This window comes from Petromyzon marinus, chromosome 79, assembly GCF_048934315.1.
Source record: "Petromyzon marinus isolate PM22_M1 ecotype Great Lakes invasive population chromosome 79, UKy_Petmar_22M1.pri1.0, whole genome shotgun sequence".
NCBI classification, from domain to species: domain Eukaryota; kingdom Metazoa; phylum Chordata; class Hyperoartia; order Petromyzontiformes; family Petromyzontidae; genus Petromyzon; species Petromyzon marinus.
Window position 1 is genome coordinate 24,127,237 of NC_133745.1, and position 21,215 is coordinate 24,148,451.

The 21,215-nt window shown below is 42.8% G+C and overlaps 1 protein-coding gene across 1 annotated transcript; it reads right to left on the bottom strand.

Moving 5' to 3' along the window:
* Positions 1 to 14,518: 14,518 nt before the first annotated feature.
* On the bottom strand, positions 14,519 to 21,215 carry LOC142907486 (uncharacterized). Its single transcript, XM_076057058.1, has 2 exons — positions 20,980 to 21,215; positions 14,519 to 17,840 (listed from the first exon to the last, which is right to left on the bottom strand). The coding sequence occupies exons 1-2, from the start codon at positions 21,164 to 21,166 to the stop codon at positions 17,185 to 17,187; spliced, it is 843 nt and encodes a 280-aa protein (XP_075913173.1). The 5' UTR covers positions 21,167 to 21,215; the 3' UTR covers positions 14,519 to 17,184.

Sequence of the window (21,215 nt, forward strand, 5' to 3'; positions counted from 1 at the left end):
CACACACTCACAGGGGTATATGCGTCCGTGCACACACGCACAAAAAGAAGACAATAATCGCCGTTTGCCCCTAAGTGGCAGTGACATCACCACAGCGCTTTTGTGCGGTGCTTGGTGCATTTTGAGGTCACTTGAAGTGTCGAAGGATGGCTGGCAGGAAGTCATGAATAGACACAGGTACCATGGGTTGACTTAAGGTGATGACGGGCAGATGCAAACGCCGTGCTCCCCACTGTGCCAAATTTCAGTGTTTCAGTCGTATAGCGCTCTGCTCATTGTTATGAGTGTCGCTCCGCTGCCCTACGCTATTGCTGGAGGGCAACTGCCTCCACCTCCCCAGTAGAGTCTTTCATGAACCTCCTCCACATAGGCCTATCGCGACACTGCTGCTACCAGTCATCAGCAAGTTCAATCAGCTCCACATCCTTCTGTACCACATCAGTCCATCTCTTCTGTAGCCCATGCCGCGCCTGTTTAGCATGATCTATCCGCCCAAATTGAAGCTGCTTGGGGATGCGGTGACAGTGCATATAGACTTCATGACCCAGCCAATGGAGCCTGACTTGCCGGAAGAGCCCACTGATGAGCCTTTGTCCAGATATTTCAGGAAATTTTGGCCTCCTCACAAAGTCCAGTCTGGTTAAACCCTGGATAGATCGTAGGCAGGCTAGACCAAATGTTTCAAACCATTGCAGATAATCCTATAGAGAGAAATAAGGGAAGGCATAACTGTGGTCCAGAAGACATGAAGGTTTGTATGGAGTAACAGATCAGGTAGCTTCCATACAATGTTACGCAGCTGATGAAAATATAATGCCGCTCGAATGAATCGAAGTGAGACCTCGGCTCCCAAAACAGAGTTGGTCATGAGCACACTGCCCAAGTACGGAAATATCTCCACTCTCTCCACAACTGCCTCAAAATACATGGGGAATTGAGGGAGGGGAGCATTTTGATGATGTAAAATACCCAGGGAGGTGATTTGATTTTGTGGGGCTGATGGTAACGGCCCATATTTTAGTAGCATGTTCCGTGTTTATATGGAGTGTCTCCAACTCCTTAGAGTGGGCAGTAATCACCAGATCATCGGCATTCATAATATGGTTTAACTATAGACAGCCATACCATGACCGGACTCGTGCATCGATCAGCCTCCCATTATATCTATACCAGATATAAATTCTACTGGTACATCCATGGAAATCGTCTCATTACTAAGTAGTCAAAGAAAATGTTAAGTCGTGTAGGGGCCAAAGGACATCCATGTCGCACATTACTCACATATTCTATCATCCCTTAACTCCATTATATCGATTTCCCATGAGACACAGCATTTGTTTTTCTATTGTTTATATATGCTTTTCATTACTGTAACTCTGTGTTTTTATTTAGCTTTTGTTATTTTGGTGATCCAGGTCTCTCTTGCAAATGAGAATCATCCTAGTCTCTTTAGTTCTCGCCTGTTTTAACTAAATAAATTACTACTTACTCCATTATGAACTCACCCACTTCCCTTACTTTATGACTCACATAAATACGTCCTCTCCTTCCTCATGAGTCATATATTGACCTGATAACCCAGGCAACCACCTGATCACTCACTGTGCCAACATCACTCACGCACTATTTCACAATCTCACCAATGACCTACTCATCCCATCACTCACTACCTTACTCACCATCCGCTTCCCTCATTGACCCACTGGTAAAATGGAAATACGCAGTCTAACACTCACCTGTTTAAAGAAGCTCCTTCACAGGTTAGATTGTCTAGATGATTTATTTCACGATAACGTATTTACAACGAAAAAGTACGACTCACATGAACCTTCCCTCGTACAGTACCCTGCATCTGTTTCCACCCATCAACACTGACACCACTATATCCTTTGCCATCTAAGAGAAAGGAAGTAGAAGACGGTTGAGTCTGCTGGAAGAATGTACCAAGGAAACTGCTGGAAGCTGCCAGGGCGAGGCTGAGTGGGTAGAAAAGGGAGAGCGAGGCCCGCAATTGGGGCGCTAGCTCGGAGACTGAAGGACGACTGCAGGTGGATGACATCGGGGCCGACTGTTGTACATGGTGGAAACCATTAAGAAAGATTGTTCGAGATGAATGTAGTGGAAAACACTGGGGCTGCAGATAGTCATACCCTTGTGAAGCGTGTGAGTTGCACTCTCTTCTCAAAAATGGAACCTGCAAAGAAGCTTCTGGTGGCAGTGGTGGGATACAGTCTACAAGTTCAAGAAGGAAGACCTGCCGAAGAGCTCCTGCAGAGAACGAGTTATCAACCCTAAGCGCTCCAGGTTTTTCAGACTCGGCAAATGGCGGGAGTGAGAGCCGGACCCCGTTGGCAGCCAAGTTCCCGATGGAAGTAGATGCTCCGCCAAAGACCCAAGAACCAGCATCGCCGAACAAAGAAAATTGGCGGCAGCTGTTGGACAGGTTGGACCACCTTACCTCAGTGGTGGATCGACTGATAATTTCGATGATGAAGAAAAGAGAAGAGGAAGGAACAGGTAGTGCACGGCTGAAGCCAGATCCATCTCTACCATGGACCGCAATGGCGAGGAGAAAGCGCCATAGGGCAGCAGCCATCGCTTCCCCCCGTCGAGCAGCAGGCGGGAACCAATCAAATGACTCAACCACAACTAGAAGCTGTTCAACAGACCTTGACCACCATGCATAAAAATACGGGAGGCGATTGTATTGCATTCATCAAAAGATTTGAAGCAGCTGTCAGAGTCAGCCGATTGATTGACGATGAAGTGCTACGACTGCTGCCTACGGTGTTGGATGACAGAGCACTATTGGCCTTCTTTATGATCCCGGAAAATCAACCTGCCACAACCCAACAAGGTTGTCAAGGGATGGCCGATGTTTTCTGTCCTGCGTCCAGCGCAAGGCAGCAATTTTCATCCTGGAGAAGAGGAGATAGCGAGCCACTGATGGCTTATAGAAGTACCTTGCATGCGGTTGCAGATGTGGCATTTCCAAGGATGGACATGACAACCTGAGACGTGCTAGTGGCGGAGCGGCTACAAACTCTCCTCTATCAAAGTGGCATTACATTGCCGATTTTGCCAGAGAGTGAGCAAACTTCAATGTAGTTTGCTAAATGCCTCTGGGCACACACAGATCCCAGGGCACCATGTGAAGTAGCAGCCCATGTGACAAGGGTGATGGAGAATGGAGGAGCAGAAGGACCAATGGAGCCAACAGGGACAGCAACAACAGGGACCGCCGCAATGCCCAGCATGGAGGGTGATCTGCAGGCGACCTTGGAAGAGATGGCTGTGGCCATCCAGGGGTTCAACGATTCAAGGTGTCAACTACAGCATCAGCGACCATGGCACAACCACGGAGGAATTCAGGACCATGCGGTGATGTACTGCTACCACTGCGGGAGGTCGGGCCACATCGCGAGAGGTTGCCGAGGGGAAGTCATCCCGAGACAACCAAGAAACACCCAGGCGTGTCGCCTGTACACCCAGCCAGTTCACACGTGCACCTCATTTCCAAAACCCTCATCACCAACATCACTAGCACACCACTCGATCACATCGACCTAGAGTGAAACAACAGGGAAAATTCGGCCAACATCTCGGGCTAAGTGGAAAAAGTTAGTGAGATCGGTCGTAGCAGCAGCGACAGGAGCAGCATGGTGTAAACCGACCCTCCCTGACTCGCCGAGACAGGTGATGTCAATAAACACAGCAACCTTAGAAAATGATGTACCACCCACAGATCATGATCTTGGGCTGATAAGGACCGAATGAATCCGATTGCAAAAACAGGATGAAATTATACAGTCATTGGCTGCACAGGCAGCTGAATGTGCTCAAACTGGTCAAAATGGGGAGCCATTCATCCCATGGCGAGGACTCCTGATGAGGTGGGACATGAAGATGCAGCGTTGTTGCCTAGTGGTGCAAAAACCCTTGCAAAAACAGTTGCTACTAGAAGTGCACGCCAAACAACAAATCCACTTGGGCCACCGAAACACATTGCTCACACTGCAGGCTCGATATTTTTGGCCAGTGATGTCAAAAGATGTACGCGAGCGGGTAATCATTGTCAGGAGTGTGCAAAAAGGAAACCTGCTCCCCATCCTATACAGGCTCCACTGCAGTCGATCGCAGTGGTGAGGGTAAACGAACTAGTAGCGTTGGATATCCTGGGTGCATTTCCTAAAACAGCAAGGATAAAATAAATATTTGCTCGAGGGGATGGAGTATTGCACACACTGGCTCGTTGCATGGCCGATACATGACCAAACGGCTGCAATAATAGCAGAAGCCTTTCTCCATGGCTATGTATTGGAGAAGGGCCCCACTGAGAAACGTCTAGCAGGCCAGGGTCAGAATTTTTCTACTAACCTGTTGCGAGAGGTTTGTAATATCGTGGGCACTAAGAAAAATTCGAACGCCACCATACCACCTGCAGTGTGATGGACAAGTAGATAGGCTTAACCGCACGCTGTCCGCAATGTTGTGCCATGTTGTAAATGGTGATCAGATGGACTGGGACTTGCACATCCCAGGGGTCCTAGGGGCATATTGTAGAGTGCCACATGCATCGGCCGGGCTCTTCCCCTTCTTTTTGATGTATGGGAGAGAACCTGAGCCACCTATTGAGGACCAACTGGTGGCTTTCCCTGCTAAAGTTGTGTCGTCACCAGCCTCCCTCAGACTGCCACTAAAAAAGCTCTGTGAAGCTCGTGAAGCCGCGATAGCAGAGTCAGGCAGATCGCAAATAGCAAACAAACGGTTGCGGAAAAGAACGGAGACGCCTGTACCCTTTGAACAGGGTGATCGGGCCTGGTTACACTGTCCTGAGGTCCGGGTTAGAAAATCCGCCAAACTACACCATCCTTGGCAAAGCCCAGTGGAATTGTTAAAATCCTCTGCCCGCAAAGTGTTCGCATCCAAATGGGACGCCAGAGATGGGTGGTTAATCCGAGTCGCCCTAAACCATATAGAGAACTGACGTCACAAGGGATCGTTCAGGCTCACAAAGCCGTGTCCAGGGGCGTCGTGATGAATGCCAGGGAGGGGAGCATCCTCCTCACAGAAATACTGCCCCCGCACTCTCCTCTCAGGATCGACCGGAATGAAGATGGCCACGATGAGGGAGGCCGACGGACTAATTTAGAGAGGTGCCGAGAAGGAGTGTCACCGGGTCGAATGTGCTGCTCGACCACACCTACAGTACATATTGATGGCTTGTTGTAAATGTAGGGCTAATGATGTTGCGTATTGTTTGCCTAAGAATGTACACCTTCAATAGGGCAGCCCACGTAAGAGTTTGGTGATGATACTGAATGGTCAAGTTGGGTTGTAATGCCTTCCCCCCCTTGATTCAAGCGCCTATGTTAAGCATTAACCCAGAGGTTAAATGTTTTGTACTCCATGCCCACATCACTGAATCCCGTGTGCGATCCCATTGATTCCCATATAGAGTTCCCTATTACTGGTAGGAACGAAGTTGTAAACTGAGTGTACCAGCCTGCAATAGATGAGTGTACCAGCTTGCAATAGATTAATGCGTCCGTCCGTCCCCTTTCAATACTTTAACGAAGTGAAATCTCGTGCTATTGGGGTGTAAAAATAAAATTGCGCAAAATTCCAATGTTCCTACCAGCCCACCCTGCAGGGACCTGTTAAATTAGAGTTTTAGCCGGGACAGATATTTTTATGGGCAGAAGAGGGTGATGTAGGGTACTGTACATGGCAAAAGTTATAGTGGTGTCAGTGGAGATGGGTGGAAACAGGTGCATGGTACCGTACGAGGGAAGGTTCGAGGTAGAAGACGGTAAAGTTTGCTGGAATAATCTTAAATTAAAGCTTTCATGAATGCAGGGATTCATACTCTTTGGTGGAGACGATAGCACAGAGTGGTGTACCTTCTTTATGATTCTGATATTTACATCCTACCTGCCTATGTCAGCTGTTATTTCCGACTCTTTGTGTCTCTCTCTATGCCTCTCTCTTAGATCTCTCATGCTTACATGTCCTTTGGATTGCACTCTCATGCCTTTGGATTCCACCACTCTTCGATATTACTTTAACATGCTAATCTCTCACATTAACATGGCCACTTTGATGCCCTCTACGAGGAGGCCGCTCTCCGTTCTTACATTTACATGCTAATTTCTCACATTAACATCACTGGCCCCGCCCACTTATTTATGGCCCTTGGGCTACACCCATTTCAAACTCTTTTAAACATTCTGCCTCAACAGCAGATCATGCTTTGCCATCTCATGACGGACGCTTGTGTTGCACCCGAAACGTCGTGATTTATTTTATTTTATACCTACGTGACTTTACCGAAAGAACCAAAGAGTATGGAAGATACCAAGTCAGCTTCATTCCAATGGTGGTGTTTAGGCGAAAGTTTATCTATGAGTATATATAGGCTGGCTAACAGGTATGAAGTTACTCCTTTGGTGGTAATATACAACAAAAACAATAATAAATGTATAACCATTGTCATGGGTGAAGTCTTCCCATAATGGATCAGTCATGGAGATTGTTTCACCATACGCTATCATGCTTCTCAACGTGGGTTGATAACGAAAAGGCTCATGGCCAGTTTGTTTGATGTTAACTATAACCGAGAATCAAACTCAAGTGGCCTGATTCATAGTGCAATGCACAAACCATTGTGACACCGTTCCACTCGTATGTACAAGTTAACAGGGAAATTAAAAACTATGCCATGTTTTTTGTTTACTGTCAATAAAATGAGAAAATAACATTGCCACGTTGGTCAACCCGTCGTCTGAAAATTACGAGATGTACAAGTCAAAAGTCTTAGGTATAATGCAGACAAGGGTTTTGGTAGTTGGACGATTTCAGAATGGGTTGCAGGTGACAATCCTAATCAAATGCCATTTTCAAGATCGTGTGCATACACTAAAAAAAATGATATGTTGGACTAACTTAACTTTTTTATGTCAACAGGATGCACACAACTGGGTTATGTTGCATTTAAGTAACATTATTTATTTCGGTAAACGTAAGTGAATTACTTAAGGTAAATGCAATGTTGTTTAGTTGAATCAACTTAACAGTCTTGGTTTTGTTTTAAACAATAAAGTTAATTAACTACAATGATCCTAAAATTAATACTTTTAAATTCATCCAAAATAAATAATCCATTTTCATTCTGTTCCAGTTTTTTTATTGAATCCATTCAATAACAATTCTGAAAACTTTCACAAAAAAATTAGGGCTAATGGTTACTCCGACTATACAATCCGCAAAGCTATCACTCAAACCATGAAGAAGAACCCTCTTGAGGAGCCTTTCAAAACCATCACTTTACCCTACATTGCTGGGATCACAAAAAAGATCTCCAAAATCTTGAATAAACACAAGATCCAGGTCCGTTTCAACACATTACATAAAATCCGTGATCTGGTTCCGTCTGTAAAAGATGTGATTCCGGACATACAATACCCTGGTGTTTACAAACTAAGTTGCCTCTGTGGTAGTAGTTACATTGGAGAAACCAAACGCCATATCTCGGACCGCATTCGTGAACATAAAGCAGACCTTAAACACGGTAGGACCAACACCTCGGCCGTAGCAGATCATTGTTCTAATTCAGTAGGCTCACATGCCATTGACTTTTCCAAGACGGAGGTTCTTTGTAAGCCATCTGGCTTCCATGATAGATTCGTTCATGAGGCTATCCACATATACAAACACAGAGACAATTTCAACCGAGAAGATGGATTCTATCTTAGCAATCATTGGAAAGATTTGATAAATCATTTCAGTTCTTGATTGATTGTTCACGCTTACAGTGGCTTTCAGACAGCATACATAAAAACAAATTTCGTCTCCCCCCTCCTCTTTTCAAAAAATAGATGGACTAGTCCTGGGCAAACTGCCAATCGTTGCGCGTGACGCAAACGTTATTTTTATATATATATATAAATAAATAAATATGCCGTTTTCAAAATAAATGTATGCAAACCGACACACCTGATGATGACCGTTTGAGTTATGGTCGAAACGTCGTGAGAATTTTTTATTGTTTTATATATATTTTGTTATTTTGTTGTTTCTCTTCAACGTGACTTTACCGAAAAAACTAAGAATATGAATAAGAATAACTTGCACAAAATCTGTAATCTAAAAAAAACTAACTTTACTTTTCAAAATCAAAGGGATCTACTTTACACATTTTTCCAAAAAGAATAACTGGTACAAAATCTGTAATCTCAAAAGACTAACTTTACTTTAAAAAATGAAAAGAATCTGCTTATTACAAGAAAATTAAAATAAATAAAAGCATACTGTCTTTAAATTAAAGGATTAATAAAATATGCACATACAAGTATTATACTTGAAAAATAATAGCAGTCTTCTTTTGCTTCCTTTTAATTGCACAAGAACAAAAATAAAAAAAACAGTATTATGTACATAAATATATGTACTGCAACAGCCAAACCAACAGTGCAACATTATGGAGAAAACATAAGTCCTGGGTCTTGGTCCTGACCTCAAGTTACAGCGTTTACGAAAGGAGTTTATTTTTCAGGACCTGGACCTTGTTTGACAGCTTGTTTGCATCTAGCTCCATAAAAATCTTTTGAAATACTTCAAAAGTGTACCGCAGGTCTTGTGGGTAAGCCAAGTTTAAAGCGTAACTTAGACCAAGCATCACAGAACAAGCATTTGCCACATTGTTCAGGTCTTCAAGTATTTGGACGCCTTTAATGATAATGCCAACATCTTCATAAGGGTCTGTAGCATCTGCCCCTTCATGTACGATGACATGTCGAGGGTGGTGTTGCACATTGAAGTTTGGGCTTCATCATGTTCAACGTCCTAAAAAAGTAAAATACAAATATAAACAATTAATAACAGATCAGGGCTGAAAGTGGGAGTTGGTTTTAAAGAAACATACAATAGGTTTTAAAAAAAGTAAATAACTTACCAAGTACTCCTTCACAAGGTTTGAGGGGTCTTCGTTCATCTAAACAGTAAGGGCTTTCAAGATGCATTCACGTTTTTTTTCGATGGTGTCATTCTGAAAAAAATTGAAATGAGCATTAGTTAGCACTTTGCTTTTTAGACTTGTTATTGTACCATTATAAGTAGCATTATACAGATTATCCCACTGTGTTGTTTTCATTCAAGTCAAGTTTGTCATTCTTGTGATTACATGAAGAAACAGAAAAACTGAAAAAGATTAAATCCAGAAGAACTGCGTCAACATCTCCAAGACACCTGAATAAACCTTCCTGCAAAGCTACCTGAAAAACTATGAGCAAGTGTACCTGGACAAAAGCTTTTTTAAACGCAAAGGCTGGTCACACCGAGTATTGATTTTATGTAGTTAATAGAAGTTAAGTAAATAAAATCTATTTATGGCATTGTTTTAAAGCAGTACAAAAAGTACTGTAGCTTCGCAGGAAGGCTTCTTCAGGTGTCTTGGAGATGTTGACGCAGTTCTTCTGGATTTAATCTTTCTCAGTTTTTCTGTTTCTTCATGTAATCACAGACAGACTTGATGATGATGAGATCGAATCTCTGTGTGGATCATACTGGCTATTGTCAGACTCCTTGTGTATATAAAAATGTCACTGGATTATTACAATTAATGGCAAAAGGAATGTTTGGAAATGTAAAACGATATTTTGTACTGACACACTGCAGTAAAAGATTTAAATAACTGGCTTAAAACCATTTCTTTTTGGGGTGAAAATATTAACATGCCTAAGACTTTTGCAGAGTACTGTATATACCAGACTTTAAAGGGATACTTAACCCAAAAATTAACCACCTCGATAACATGAGGCTATACATAATGACTGAATTTCCATCTTTGGGTTAAATATTCTTAAAATATAATATTAATTATTGTCAGATTTAAAATTATGAATTTAGAGAACATACCCGATCCATAACTGACAGGATGTTTGTCATCTTCTGTGTTGCTCTTCCTCCTTTCTTTCTGAAGATTCTGAGGAGCTGGGTTGAGAAATTATCCAGCTGACCCATAAATTTGGACACCAAAGGGATAGTTGTAATCCTACTGAATTCTGCAGATACCTAATACAATTTTGAAAGGACAAATCATGTTGGCTGCTGATAAACATGTTTTAAAAACATTGAACATTTTTTTTCCAGCACTTACAGATGACATACAAAATAACAAATGAACATTTTCATATTTTAGAATTATAAAAACCATCCAAGTATTTAATCATAACTGGCATTACATCAAAGACTTACCTCTCTCTCAGTAAAGAGTGCTGGCCATCTGTTCCTAAACTCAACGATGAACGGCAAATCTTCTACCACCTCATGCCTCCGGAGCACAAATGTTCTCTCCATCAGGACCTTGATAACCTGCTCATTGTTTATTTTAGTCACCTCAGACAGTAGTGTCATCCTTTGCTTTTCAAGCGTATCCTTTGTTCTACCCAATGGGTAATCTGGACAGTAATTAACCTCGGCTTTTCTAGGTTTCTTCACTTGGTTGGGACTTCCCATGGATCCTTTTCGCTTGTGGGAGTTGATGTTTAACTCAGAACATCCTATGTTCCTCAATTTTGTTCTGTAGTTTGCCATCTTATATTTCAGACTTATTTTCCAGCCAAAGTAGCCGCTCACAGAGCCTTTTTCTTTGAGGCATGGGTGCTTCTGTACCAAAGCAGCAGCAACATCATCAAGATCTGCACTTGTAGGGTATGCCTTGTACTTTATTATTTCTGAAGCTAAAGCATCCAAAATATCAGACTTCAGTTTGGCATTGGGGCTCAGGACAATACCATCAGCCTGATGAGCAAGTTAAGCTTTTTGCAGTTGAATCTCAGCATCAAAACTAAACTGTGGTATTGGGAAACGTTCAGGCCATGCCTGACTTCTGAGGACACAGATTCTGGACTTGAAAGTAAAGATGACTGTGAGTATGAGATTATGTCTGTGTCACAGGATGATACTGAAGAGGTCTCATTTATTTCTGGCACAGATGAAGTATTTGGGAAACTTGTAGATGAAGGTAACTGAATGACCTTGAGTGTAGCTTTATCCTGTATGTCTGAAGTTGAAGTGAGGTTGACAAAATCATTAAAGTCCGGATCTTTGAATTGAAGTCGAAAATCTTCAAGTACTGTCAGTTGTGTTTGGATTTCTCTTTTAAGTTCATTCAACGAGTTTGGTATACCAGTTGGGAGATTTAACCTTTCACAATTATTTTCTCCCAAGATTACTAGAAGTTTGGCTGGGGTACCCATCCTGTCAAATTTTTCTGAAAGAGAGATAGAGGGGATAAATACTACCATGTGATCTGCATAAGTGGGACCGCAGTGCATTCCAGGTTTTAAAAGTGCATGGACAGTAAGGATATGCGCATGGATATGCGTGTCTGCGGCCATATTGTCCATGTACCAACCTTAAGTGTTTTAAAAGTTTTGATGTAGATATGTGAGACGAGCCACAATCTCTGCACAGCCACATGTAGGACTCTAGAACTCCAAAACTCTGTGAGAAAAAAAGATGTAAGTCACCAAAGAATAATAATATAAACAACACTGTAACACTTTATAATAACGTTCAGTTATAAGTGACTTATAAGTAATTAGTTAATGATAAACTAATAATTTACAAAACATGTCTACATTCATAAATGATTAATAAGTAATGTGCTAACATTTTATGAATGTTTTGTTAAATTAGTTGTAAGGTTATTAATGATGAATTAATCATTTACAAAACATGACTATACATTCATAAATGACTAATAAGTGATATGCTAAATGTTTCTATTCTTTTGTTAATTCAGATATAAGTCATTTATAAATTATTAGTTAATAGGTTCATAAATTATTAATAAGTGGTATGCTATACAGTAAAAATCTGTATATATCCTTGGTAAATAGTTTACACTTTAGTTTAACACGTAGGCTTTCGCGACCAATATTATTCATAATAACGGTTTTTGGGTTAGATCGCGTTTATTTATAAATGTGTCGTAACCCTCCACCACCCGACACGGCCAATCAGCAAAAAAAGTGTCACGTTGACAAAAGACAAATAATTCACTACTTTAGCCCACCGGTGTGTTGAAGAGTGAATCCACATTTACAGTTTGAGTACGACGTTTCGCTGGTAAATACTTCCAGCATCATCGGGCAATTCGCCAGAATGGTAAAGCCCTCGCTTGCTCCCGGTTTTATATAGAGCAGCAGGGTGACGTCATCACTTAACTCATATCAGGTGCAGTGATTAGGGGCGGAGGGGGGGGTAATGTAATTATATAATCGATTAGTAATCAGTCATTGGTTATGATTAGTAATGAGTTGTAGATTAGTAATTCTTTAAATCAAAATGTAATGTGTATTATTTAATAATATGCTTCCAGGCCGCACTAAGCCGGTAGCTGTCAGAGCGATTAAAGTTATTCTTGTTCCTCTCAATTTCAATGGATTCTCTAATTAGTCTTTGCCAGTAATAATTAGTTTTACACACCACTGCAACATTGTCAAAATCAATTGAGTGTCCTTGTTGACAAGCATGTTCTGCCACTGCCGACAGTTGTGTTTGAGATAATTTAATATTTCTCTGATGTTCTTTTAGTCTTACACTGATGTTACGTCCCGTCTGCCCAATGTAGCAGCTGCCACATGAACAATTAATCCGATATACACCTTCTGTTGATAGTTTAGGTAATGCGTCTTTAGTGCAAGATACTAGTTTTTGAATTTTGTGTACTGTACCAAATCTTACTGTAATGTTTTGCTTTTGCAAAACGCGGGCTAATTTGTCAGTTACTCCTGAGATATATGGAATTTTTATTGTTTTAACAATCTGGTCGCTTTCAGCAGTATTGCTTTGCGATCGTGATTTGGCATTCAGTGCTCTGTTAATTTGAGCATTATTGTAGCCATTCTGTCGTAGTGCGTCTTTAACGTGTTTAATCTCTCTCACTAGACTCTCACCATCTGACACTGTTTTAGCCCGATGTATGAGCGTCTTGATAAGAGAGGATTTCTGAGCTGGATGATGATGTGATTCTGCATTCAGATAGGCATCAGTGTGCGTTTGCTTTCTGTAAACGCTGTTATTTTACCGTTTAGGCCATGTCCAAGCAAAATATCTAGGAATGGGAGTGTGTTATTCACCTCCATTTCCATGGTGAACTGGATGGCCGGGTTTTGTGCATTGAGATGATTTAGAAAATCATTAAGTGTATCTTTACCATGTGGCCAGACAACCAAAGTGTCATCCACATATCTAAACCAAAAGGATGGTTTTAATGTGCTCGAGGCAAGTGCTCTTATTTCAAAGTTTTCCATGTACAAATTTGCTATAGCAGGGGATAAAGGAGAACCCATTGCTGCTCCTTCCTTTTGTTTAAAGAAATCCCCTCTCCATAACTGTAAATGTGGATTCACTCTTCAACACACCGGTGGGCTAAAGTAGTGAATTATTTGTCTTTTGTTAACGTGACACTTTTTTTTTGCTGATTGGCCGTGTCGGGTGGTGGAGGGTTACGACACATTTATAAATAAACGCGATCTAACCCAAAAACCGTTATGAATTTACACTTTAGATTAGGCCTAACCGCCAAGCTTACATTACTTGTTAGCTAACATCAATGCCATTTTATTCATGTGTCAAATGTGTTTATAGCTGTTATTTGGGTCTTCCAAAGTTTGAATGTTAACATTTTACATTAAATAAAAATGCTCAACACCATTATTTGAGACAGTTATTAAAACTTACATTACTAAAATGTGAAAAAGTGCTTTGCTTTATACAGTAACATCACACACACCAATCCGTTAACACATAAGTGGAGAAACTCTTATTAACTAGCAATTTAATAAGTAATTTGTGTCTTTGTGTGGGGAAATTCACATCAAAGTTCAACAAGTATATAGTATATAAGATCGAAACACACGAATGTAACGTTACATGCCTAACTAACAAAAATGCGAAAACCACACGAATGCGGCAACTTCATTAAAATACCATACAAAACACGATATCCGCGATAAACCATCTACTGACAGCCTCTAGCCTATATAAATGCATAAAAGTAAAATACCTCACCTCTGTGTCCACAAAGACAAAACGTTGATTGTGAAATGTTGCATTTGACTGCACAAAATGGCGATGAGGGAATTTGAGTGAGCTGAAGGATCAAAGTTGATCGTTGGATGTGCTTTCCATCTGCGCATGCGCAGATATCGCTCCACATGCTGACCAAAGTGCGGTACTGCAGAAGCAACACAACTGAATTTCATTCATTTAACACAAGTGAGCTGTGTAAATGGGAAATATCACTTTTTTCTAATTTAGTCAACACAACTGTTTTAATTTTAATGCACACACGTTAGAGCAATATTTAATTTAAACATAATTACATTCTTTGGACCAACAACTACCAATTATCATTTTTTTGAGTGTAGGTCTGTTGTAGACAAAAACAACGGCCTGCTGATAAAGCACATCCTGCATTCTTACATGTGTAAAGAAGCTCCTTCGCAGGTTTCATTTTCTAGATGATTTATTCCCGACGATAACATATTTACAAGGTGAGAGTACGACTCACACGTTGCACAAGGCTATGACTATCTGCAGTCCCGGTGGTTTATAATAGAGTAGGTTAATCTCGAACAGTCTTTCTTGATGGTTTCCACCATGTTGGTTTCCAACAGTCGGCCCCGATGTCGTCCACCTGCAGTTGTTCTTCAGTCCCCAAGGCATCACCCCATTTGTGGGCCATGCTCCCCCTTATATACCCGCACGGCCACGCCCTGGTAACTTCCAGCAGTTTTCCCCGGTAGATTCTCTCAGCAGACTCTATTGTCTTCTACTTCACTTCTCTTGGATGGCAAAGTTTATAGTGGGGGCAGTGGAGATGGGTTGAAACAGGTACAGGTTACTGTACGGGGGAAGGTTCGTGTGAGTCGTACTCTTGCGTTGTAAATACGTTATCGTGAAATAAATCATCTATCAAATGGAACCTGCAAAGGAGCTTCTTTACACATGTGAGTGTAAGCCTGAGTACAATCTCACGTGTTGTTGCTGTCGAGTATTTTAATTTTACCAGTGGGTCAATGAGGGAAGGGGATGGTGATTAATGTAGTGATAGAATGGGTGGGTCATTCTTGAGAGCATGAAAAAGTGCGTGAGTGAGGTTGACACAGTGAATGATCGGGTGATTGTGTGATCAGGTAAATATATGACTCATGAGGAGAGAGAGGGAGTATTTACGTGAGTCATAGATTTAAGGAAGTGGGTGAGTTCATAATGGAGTGAGTGAGTACCAGTTTATTGAGTTGAGCAAGGCGAGAACTAAAGCGACCATGATGAGTCTCATTTGCAAGAGAGACCTGGATCACCCAAATTACCAAAGCTAAATAAAACACAGAGTTACAGTAATTAAAGCAAATATACTATTTTCTTCTTTCGATAAAGCATATATAAACAATATAAAGACAACTGCTGTTTCATGGGAAATCGACGTAATGGAGCTAAGGGATGATAGAATGTGTGAGTAATGTGCGACATGGATGTCCTCTGGCCCCTACACGACTGAACATTTTCTTTGACTACGTAGTTTGAGACGATTTCCATGGATGTACCAGTAGAATTTATCTGGTATAGATATAATGGGAGGCTGATCGATGCCTGAGCCGGTCATGGTATGGCTCTCTATTGTTAAACCATATTATGAATGCGGATGATCTGGTGATTACTGCCCACTCTGAGGAGAAGTTGGAGACACTACAGCTAAACATGAAGCATGCTACTAAAATATGGGCCGTTACCATCAGCCCCACGAAAACAAATCACCTCCCTGGGTATTTTACATCATAAAAATGCTCCCTTCCTCAATTCCTCATGTATTTGGGGCACCTGAGGAGAGAGTGGAGTGGGCAGTGTGCTGATGATCAACTCCGTTTTGGGAGCCGGTCTCATTTAAAATAATTCGAGCAGCATTATATTTTCATCAGCTGCTCAACACAGTGTGGAAGCTACCTGGCATGTCACTCCATAAAAATCTTCATGTCTTCTCGGCCACAGTTATACTCTCCTTTATCTCTCTCGAAAGGAACATTAAGGTTAGCTTGCCCACGATCTATTCAGGGTTTAACCAGACTGGACTTTGTAAGCTCACAGATTCCTAGAATATCTGGACAAATGCCCATCTGTGGGCTCCTCCAGCAAGCGAGGCTGCGTTGTGTCATGCAGTCCGTATGCAGTCACGGCATCCCCAAGCAGCTTCAATTTGGCTGGATAGATGGTGCTAAATGGGCGTGGTACAGAATAGAGAAGAGATGGACTGATGTGGTGCAGAAGGATGTGGAGCTGATTGGACTTATTGATGACTGGTATCAGCAGTGTCATGATCGGCTTCTGTGGAGGAGGTTCATGAAAGGTGCTGCTGGGGAAGTGGAGGCAGTTGCCCTCCAGCAACAGCATAGGGCAGAGGAGCGAGGCTCAAAACAACGAGCAGAGCGCCAAACAACTGACACAAATAAAGTTGGCACAGTGGGGAGCACGGCTGTTGCATCTGCCCATCATCTTCCTAAGTCAATCCATGGCACCTGCGTCTATTACATGACCTCCTGCCAGCCAGCCTTCGACACTTCACGTGGCCTCAAAATGCACCGAGCATGGCACAAGTGCTGTGGTGATGTCACCGCCACTTAGGGGTGAACGACGGTTGTTGCGTTGTTGTTGTGCGTGTGTGCACGGACACATGTACGCCTGTGAGTCTCGTGTATGGAGAGATAAAGAGAGGCAGCCGGGCAGGGTGCTGGCCATTCACCCCGTGTGCCATTCAGAGCTTCATAGGCGCTTGCCCCAACATTCTGGTAAGGCTATACAGCGGATGATTGTCGCTGTTGTGTGTGTGTATGGACGTTCACCCCCCTCCCACCGCCCCCGTGTGTGCAAGGAGTCATTACGCCCCCTCCCGACAAGCAGACCGGCATCCGGACTAAAGGTAAGTGACAATAACAGATTTTTTTTCCATTTAAGTAACTTTATGTTTTGCTCACAATACAGTATTTATTAGAGTGTTGCATGCAAATGTACGATATTTTGTCTTATATATGACTTTGTTGATGTTCTATGGGGTATGTTTGTCTTTCTGAGTAATGTTTTAATTAGGGTGGTGTCATTTTCACAATTTCCCCAATATTTTTAAATGGCCGACTTGCGCTTCAGCAATTTTCGGAACCAATGGCTAAATCTCTTCATCTTCTTGGGCTTGGTGGTGGTGGCAGAAGTGGTGGTGGAAACGGTTGCGGTGGTGGAAGCTGTGGCAGCGGCGGTGGAAGTGGCGTCGGTGGTGGTGGCATCATTGTACATTTGAGACACGGTCCATATTAGCTCTTTCAGCTGGCTACGGAGATGCAGGTTCTCTTCTTGCAGCCTCTTTTCCCCATGCCACATGTCCTCGTGACGCACCAGCTTCCCGCGCAGCCTAAACTGTTCCTGCCCTCTCTGCGGATTCAGGAAGTTCAACTTCCTCAGGTGGGCGTGCAGCGACCTCCGGAGATCTTCGTTTTCACAGCGCAGCGACATTTGCCGCTGTGCTGCATTGCAGTCTCGGAGAAAATCCGCATGCAGAGACTTGCTCTCCCTGCAAGGCACTCTCGTGGGCTCCAGCTCCAACTGGCGCTCTTTAAGCTGTTGAACCAGGCTCCTGATCTCTCTCTGGAGAGTCTCTCGGTTCTCCATGAACTCCTCCAGCTGATGCTGTAGCTCCAGACGGAGCATCTTGCTCTTCTGACAGAGCTCCACATTCTGCAGGCCCATCCTCTCCGTAGACAGCGTCGTGGTCTCATGGTCAAAGTCTGAAATGGAAAGCGTAAAAAGAAGATATATGAAGATCCCCATCCCAAGCATGGCCAAGACCAGAACGCCAACGATCAGCAGCACCATGCTCAGTTCGAGTTGACGGCACGCGGGACAGAAGCAAGTGTGAGACACGTCACGAAGGGGCGTGTTATTTATCGTGACGTCATTACCGGATGTGACGTACACTATGACGTAACAGCCATCTCTGCCCACTTATTGTCAATCATTGCCCACCACGTGACTCCACGGCCCTGCCCCTAACCACACAGCTCCTCCCCCATACTCTTCTTCCGCCTTCCCCACGTGACGCGAGCCAATCACGCGAGAGGCGGCGCGCGGTCGGCCCCGCGTCCGCTTCCCGCCATTCTTGCAATGGGCGGCGGGGCCGCTCAGGGTGGGGCGCGGGGCGCGGGGGCGAGTTCACTCCACGTCGCGAGTCGGGAGGAGGGACGAGGGGGAGGGGCCAGGAGGGACGAGGGGGAGGGGCCAGGAGGGACGAGGGGGAGGGGCCAGGAGCGGGAGGGGGGGGGAGCTGAGAGCTGCGAAAGTTTGGGGTACCACTACTTGAAAATATACTGTACCACAGAAATGAGTTTATGTTTAGTTCGATTTAGAACATCTTTCCAATGGTTGCTTAATTTGAAACCAACTTCTCGGTTGAAATTGTGTCTGTGTTTGTAGATCTGAATTGCCTCGTGAACAAATCTCTGATAAAAACCCGTGGGTTTGCAAAGAACCTTGGTATCGGAGAAAATTATATCGTGATCACCCACATGGTTGTAACAGTGATCAGCAAAGAATTCGTTTTGCTGTGTTTCAAATCTGATTTGTGCTCGCGAATTCGGTCAGAGACATGTCGCTTTGTCTCCCCGATATAGCAATCACCGCAGGTACAACTCAATTTGTAAACCCCGGGGTACTGTAAGTCAGGAATGCCATCCTTCACGGATGGGATCAGATCACGAATTTTGTGTACTGTATTGAACCGGACCTGGATCTTGTGTTTGTTTAGAATTTTTGAAATCTTTTTAGTAACGCCTGCTATATATGGTAGTGTGATGGTTTTGGCCGGAGTATCAAGTGGTTGTTTCTGTATGGAGGGAGAAACAGCTTGGCGGATGGTACGGTCAGAGTAACCATTCCTTTTGAGGGCCAGGTGTACATGTTTTAATTCACTGGTCAGGTGGTGTTGGTCCGAAATGCAATGAGCCCTATGGTATGAAGTTTTGATGAGATAATTCTTTTGGGCTGGGTGGTGGTGGGAATCAGGTTTCAAGTAGGAATCTGTGTGGGTGGGTTTCCTGTAGACAGAATGCCCCAATGAGCCATCAGGTCTCCTCTCAAACAGAACATCTAAGAATGGTAGCTTAAATTTCGATTTAAAGTTTTCGTGACTGCAAGGATTCATCTTCTTTGGTTCTTTCGGTAAAGTCACGTAGAATGAGAATAAAATAATAAATTGATAAAATAAAATAACACAATAATATTCTCACGACGTTTCGGCCACAACACAAGCGGCCTTCATCAGGTGAAGGGGACGAGACTGTCTGGAGGACAGCGCTGGAGTGAGAAAGCCACGCTGAGATCACGACCTTTAAGCTGTGTGAGAAGAAACAAAGCGCCTGACAAAGGAATTAGCATTTAATTTAGCATTGAAATGGCTGAGTGATTAGCTTGTGACTGGTCACAGAAAAGGCTATATTAAAGTTAAAGCATACACATCCGCAAAGGCACCCCTTGACAAAGGAATTAGCATAGAATTTAGCATTGAAATAGCTAAGTTAAAGTATACACATCCGCAGAGGCACTCCTTGACAAAGGAATTAGCATAGAATTTAGCATTGAAATAGCTGAATGATTAGCTTGTAACTGGTCACAGAAATAGCTATGTTAAAGTCAGAGCATATACATTCACCGAGGCACCTAGTACAAATCAAACAGGAGAATTTAGCATTGAACTAGGCGAATTTAGCATTGAAATAACTGAGTGATTAGCTTGTGACTGGTCACAGAAATGGCTGTTGAAGTTAAGGCCTACACATCTGAGCTATTCACTGTAACTGGGTATACAATACAATATATAATGAATACTATATCATGAACCAAAAAAAATACTAAAATATAAATTACCTCAATGTTATCAATAAACTCTATATTCTCCAATCAGCTAAGCTACCAACAATAAGTCGTTATATATCACAATGCTATATGGCGAAAAATGGGTGGATTCTTACCCTCAACTGGTATGGTTTACAACATGGAGTATAACAGCGCCTCGCAGCTGTCTCTCTCCCCCTCCTCTGTTCCGACCATCGATGAACTCGTCCGTCTGAACGGGACCCGTAGCTATCCGTGGTGCTAAAGTTGAGGGTAAGAATCCACCCATTTTTCGCCATATAGCATTGTGATATATAACGACTTATTGTTGGTAGCTTAGCTGATTGGAGAATATAGAGTTTATTGATAACATTGAGGTAATTTAAATTTTTGTGTTTTTTATTGGTTCAGTATATAGTGTTCATTATATATTGTATACCCAGTTACTGTGAATAGCTCAGATGTGTAGGCCTTAACTTCAACATAGCCATTTCTGTGACCAGTCACAAGCTAATCACTCAGTTATATCAATGCTAAATTCGCCTAGTTATTTCAATGCTAAATTCTCCTGTTTGATTTGTACTAGGTGACTCGGTGAATGTATATGCTCTGACTTTAACATAGCTATTTCTGTGACCAGTTACAAGCTAATCACTCAGCTATTTCAATGCTAAATTCTACGCTAATTCCTTTGTCAAGGGGTGCCTTTGCGGATGTGTATGCTTTAACTTTAACATAGCCTTTTCTGTGACCAGTCACAAGCTAATCACTCAGCCATTTCAATGCTAAATTATGTTAATTCCTTTGTCAAGGCGCTTTGTTTCTTCTCACACAGCTTAAAGATCGCGATCTCAGCGTGGCTTTCTCACTCCAGCGCTGTCCTCCAGACAGTCTCGTCCCCTTCACCTGATGAAGGCCGCTTGTATTGTGGCCGAAACGTCGTGAGAATATTATTGTGTTATTTTATTTTATCAATTTATTATTGTATTCTCATTCTACGTGACTTTACCGAAAGAACCAAAGAAAATGGTAGCTTACCATCTTTCTCCACTTCCATGGTCTTGTTCTTCTGACAGAGCTCCACATTCTGCAGGCCCATCCTCTCCGTTTGCAGCGTCGTGGTCTCGCGGTAAAAGTATGAGATGGAAAGCTTAAAACGAAGATAAATGAAGATCTCCATCCCAAGCATGGCCAACAGCGGAACGCCAACGGTCAACAGCGCCATGCTGAGCTCGTGTTGACGGCACGCGGGACGGAAGGAAGTGTGAAGCACG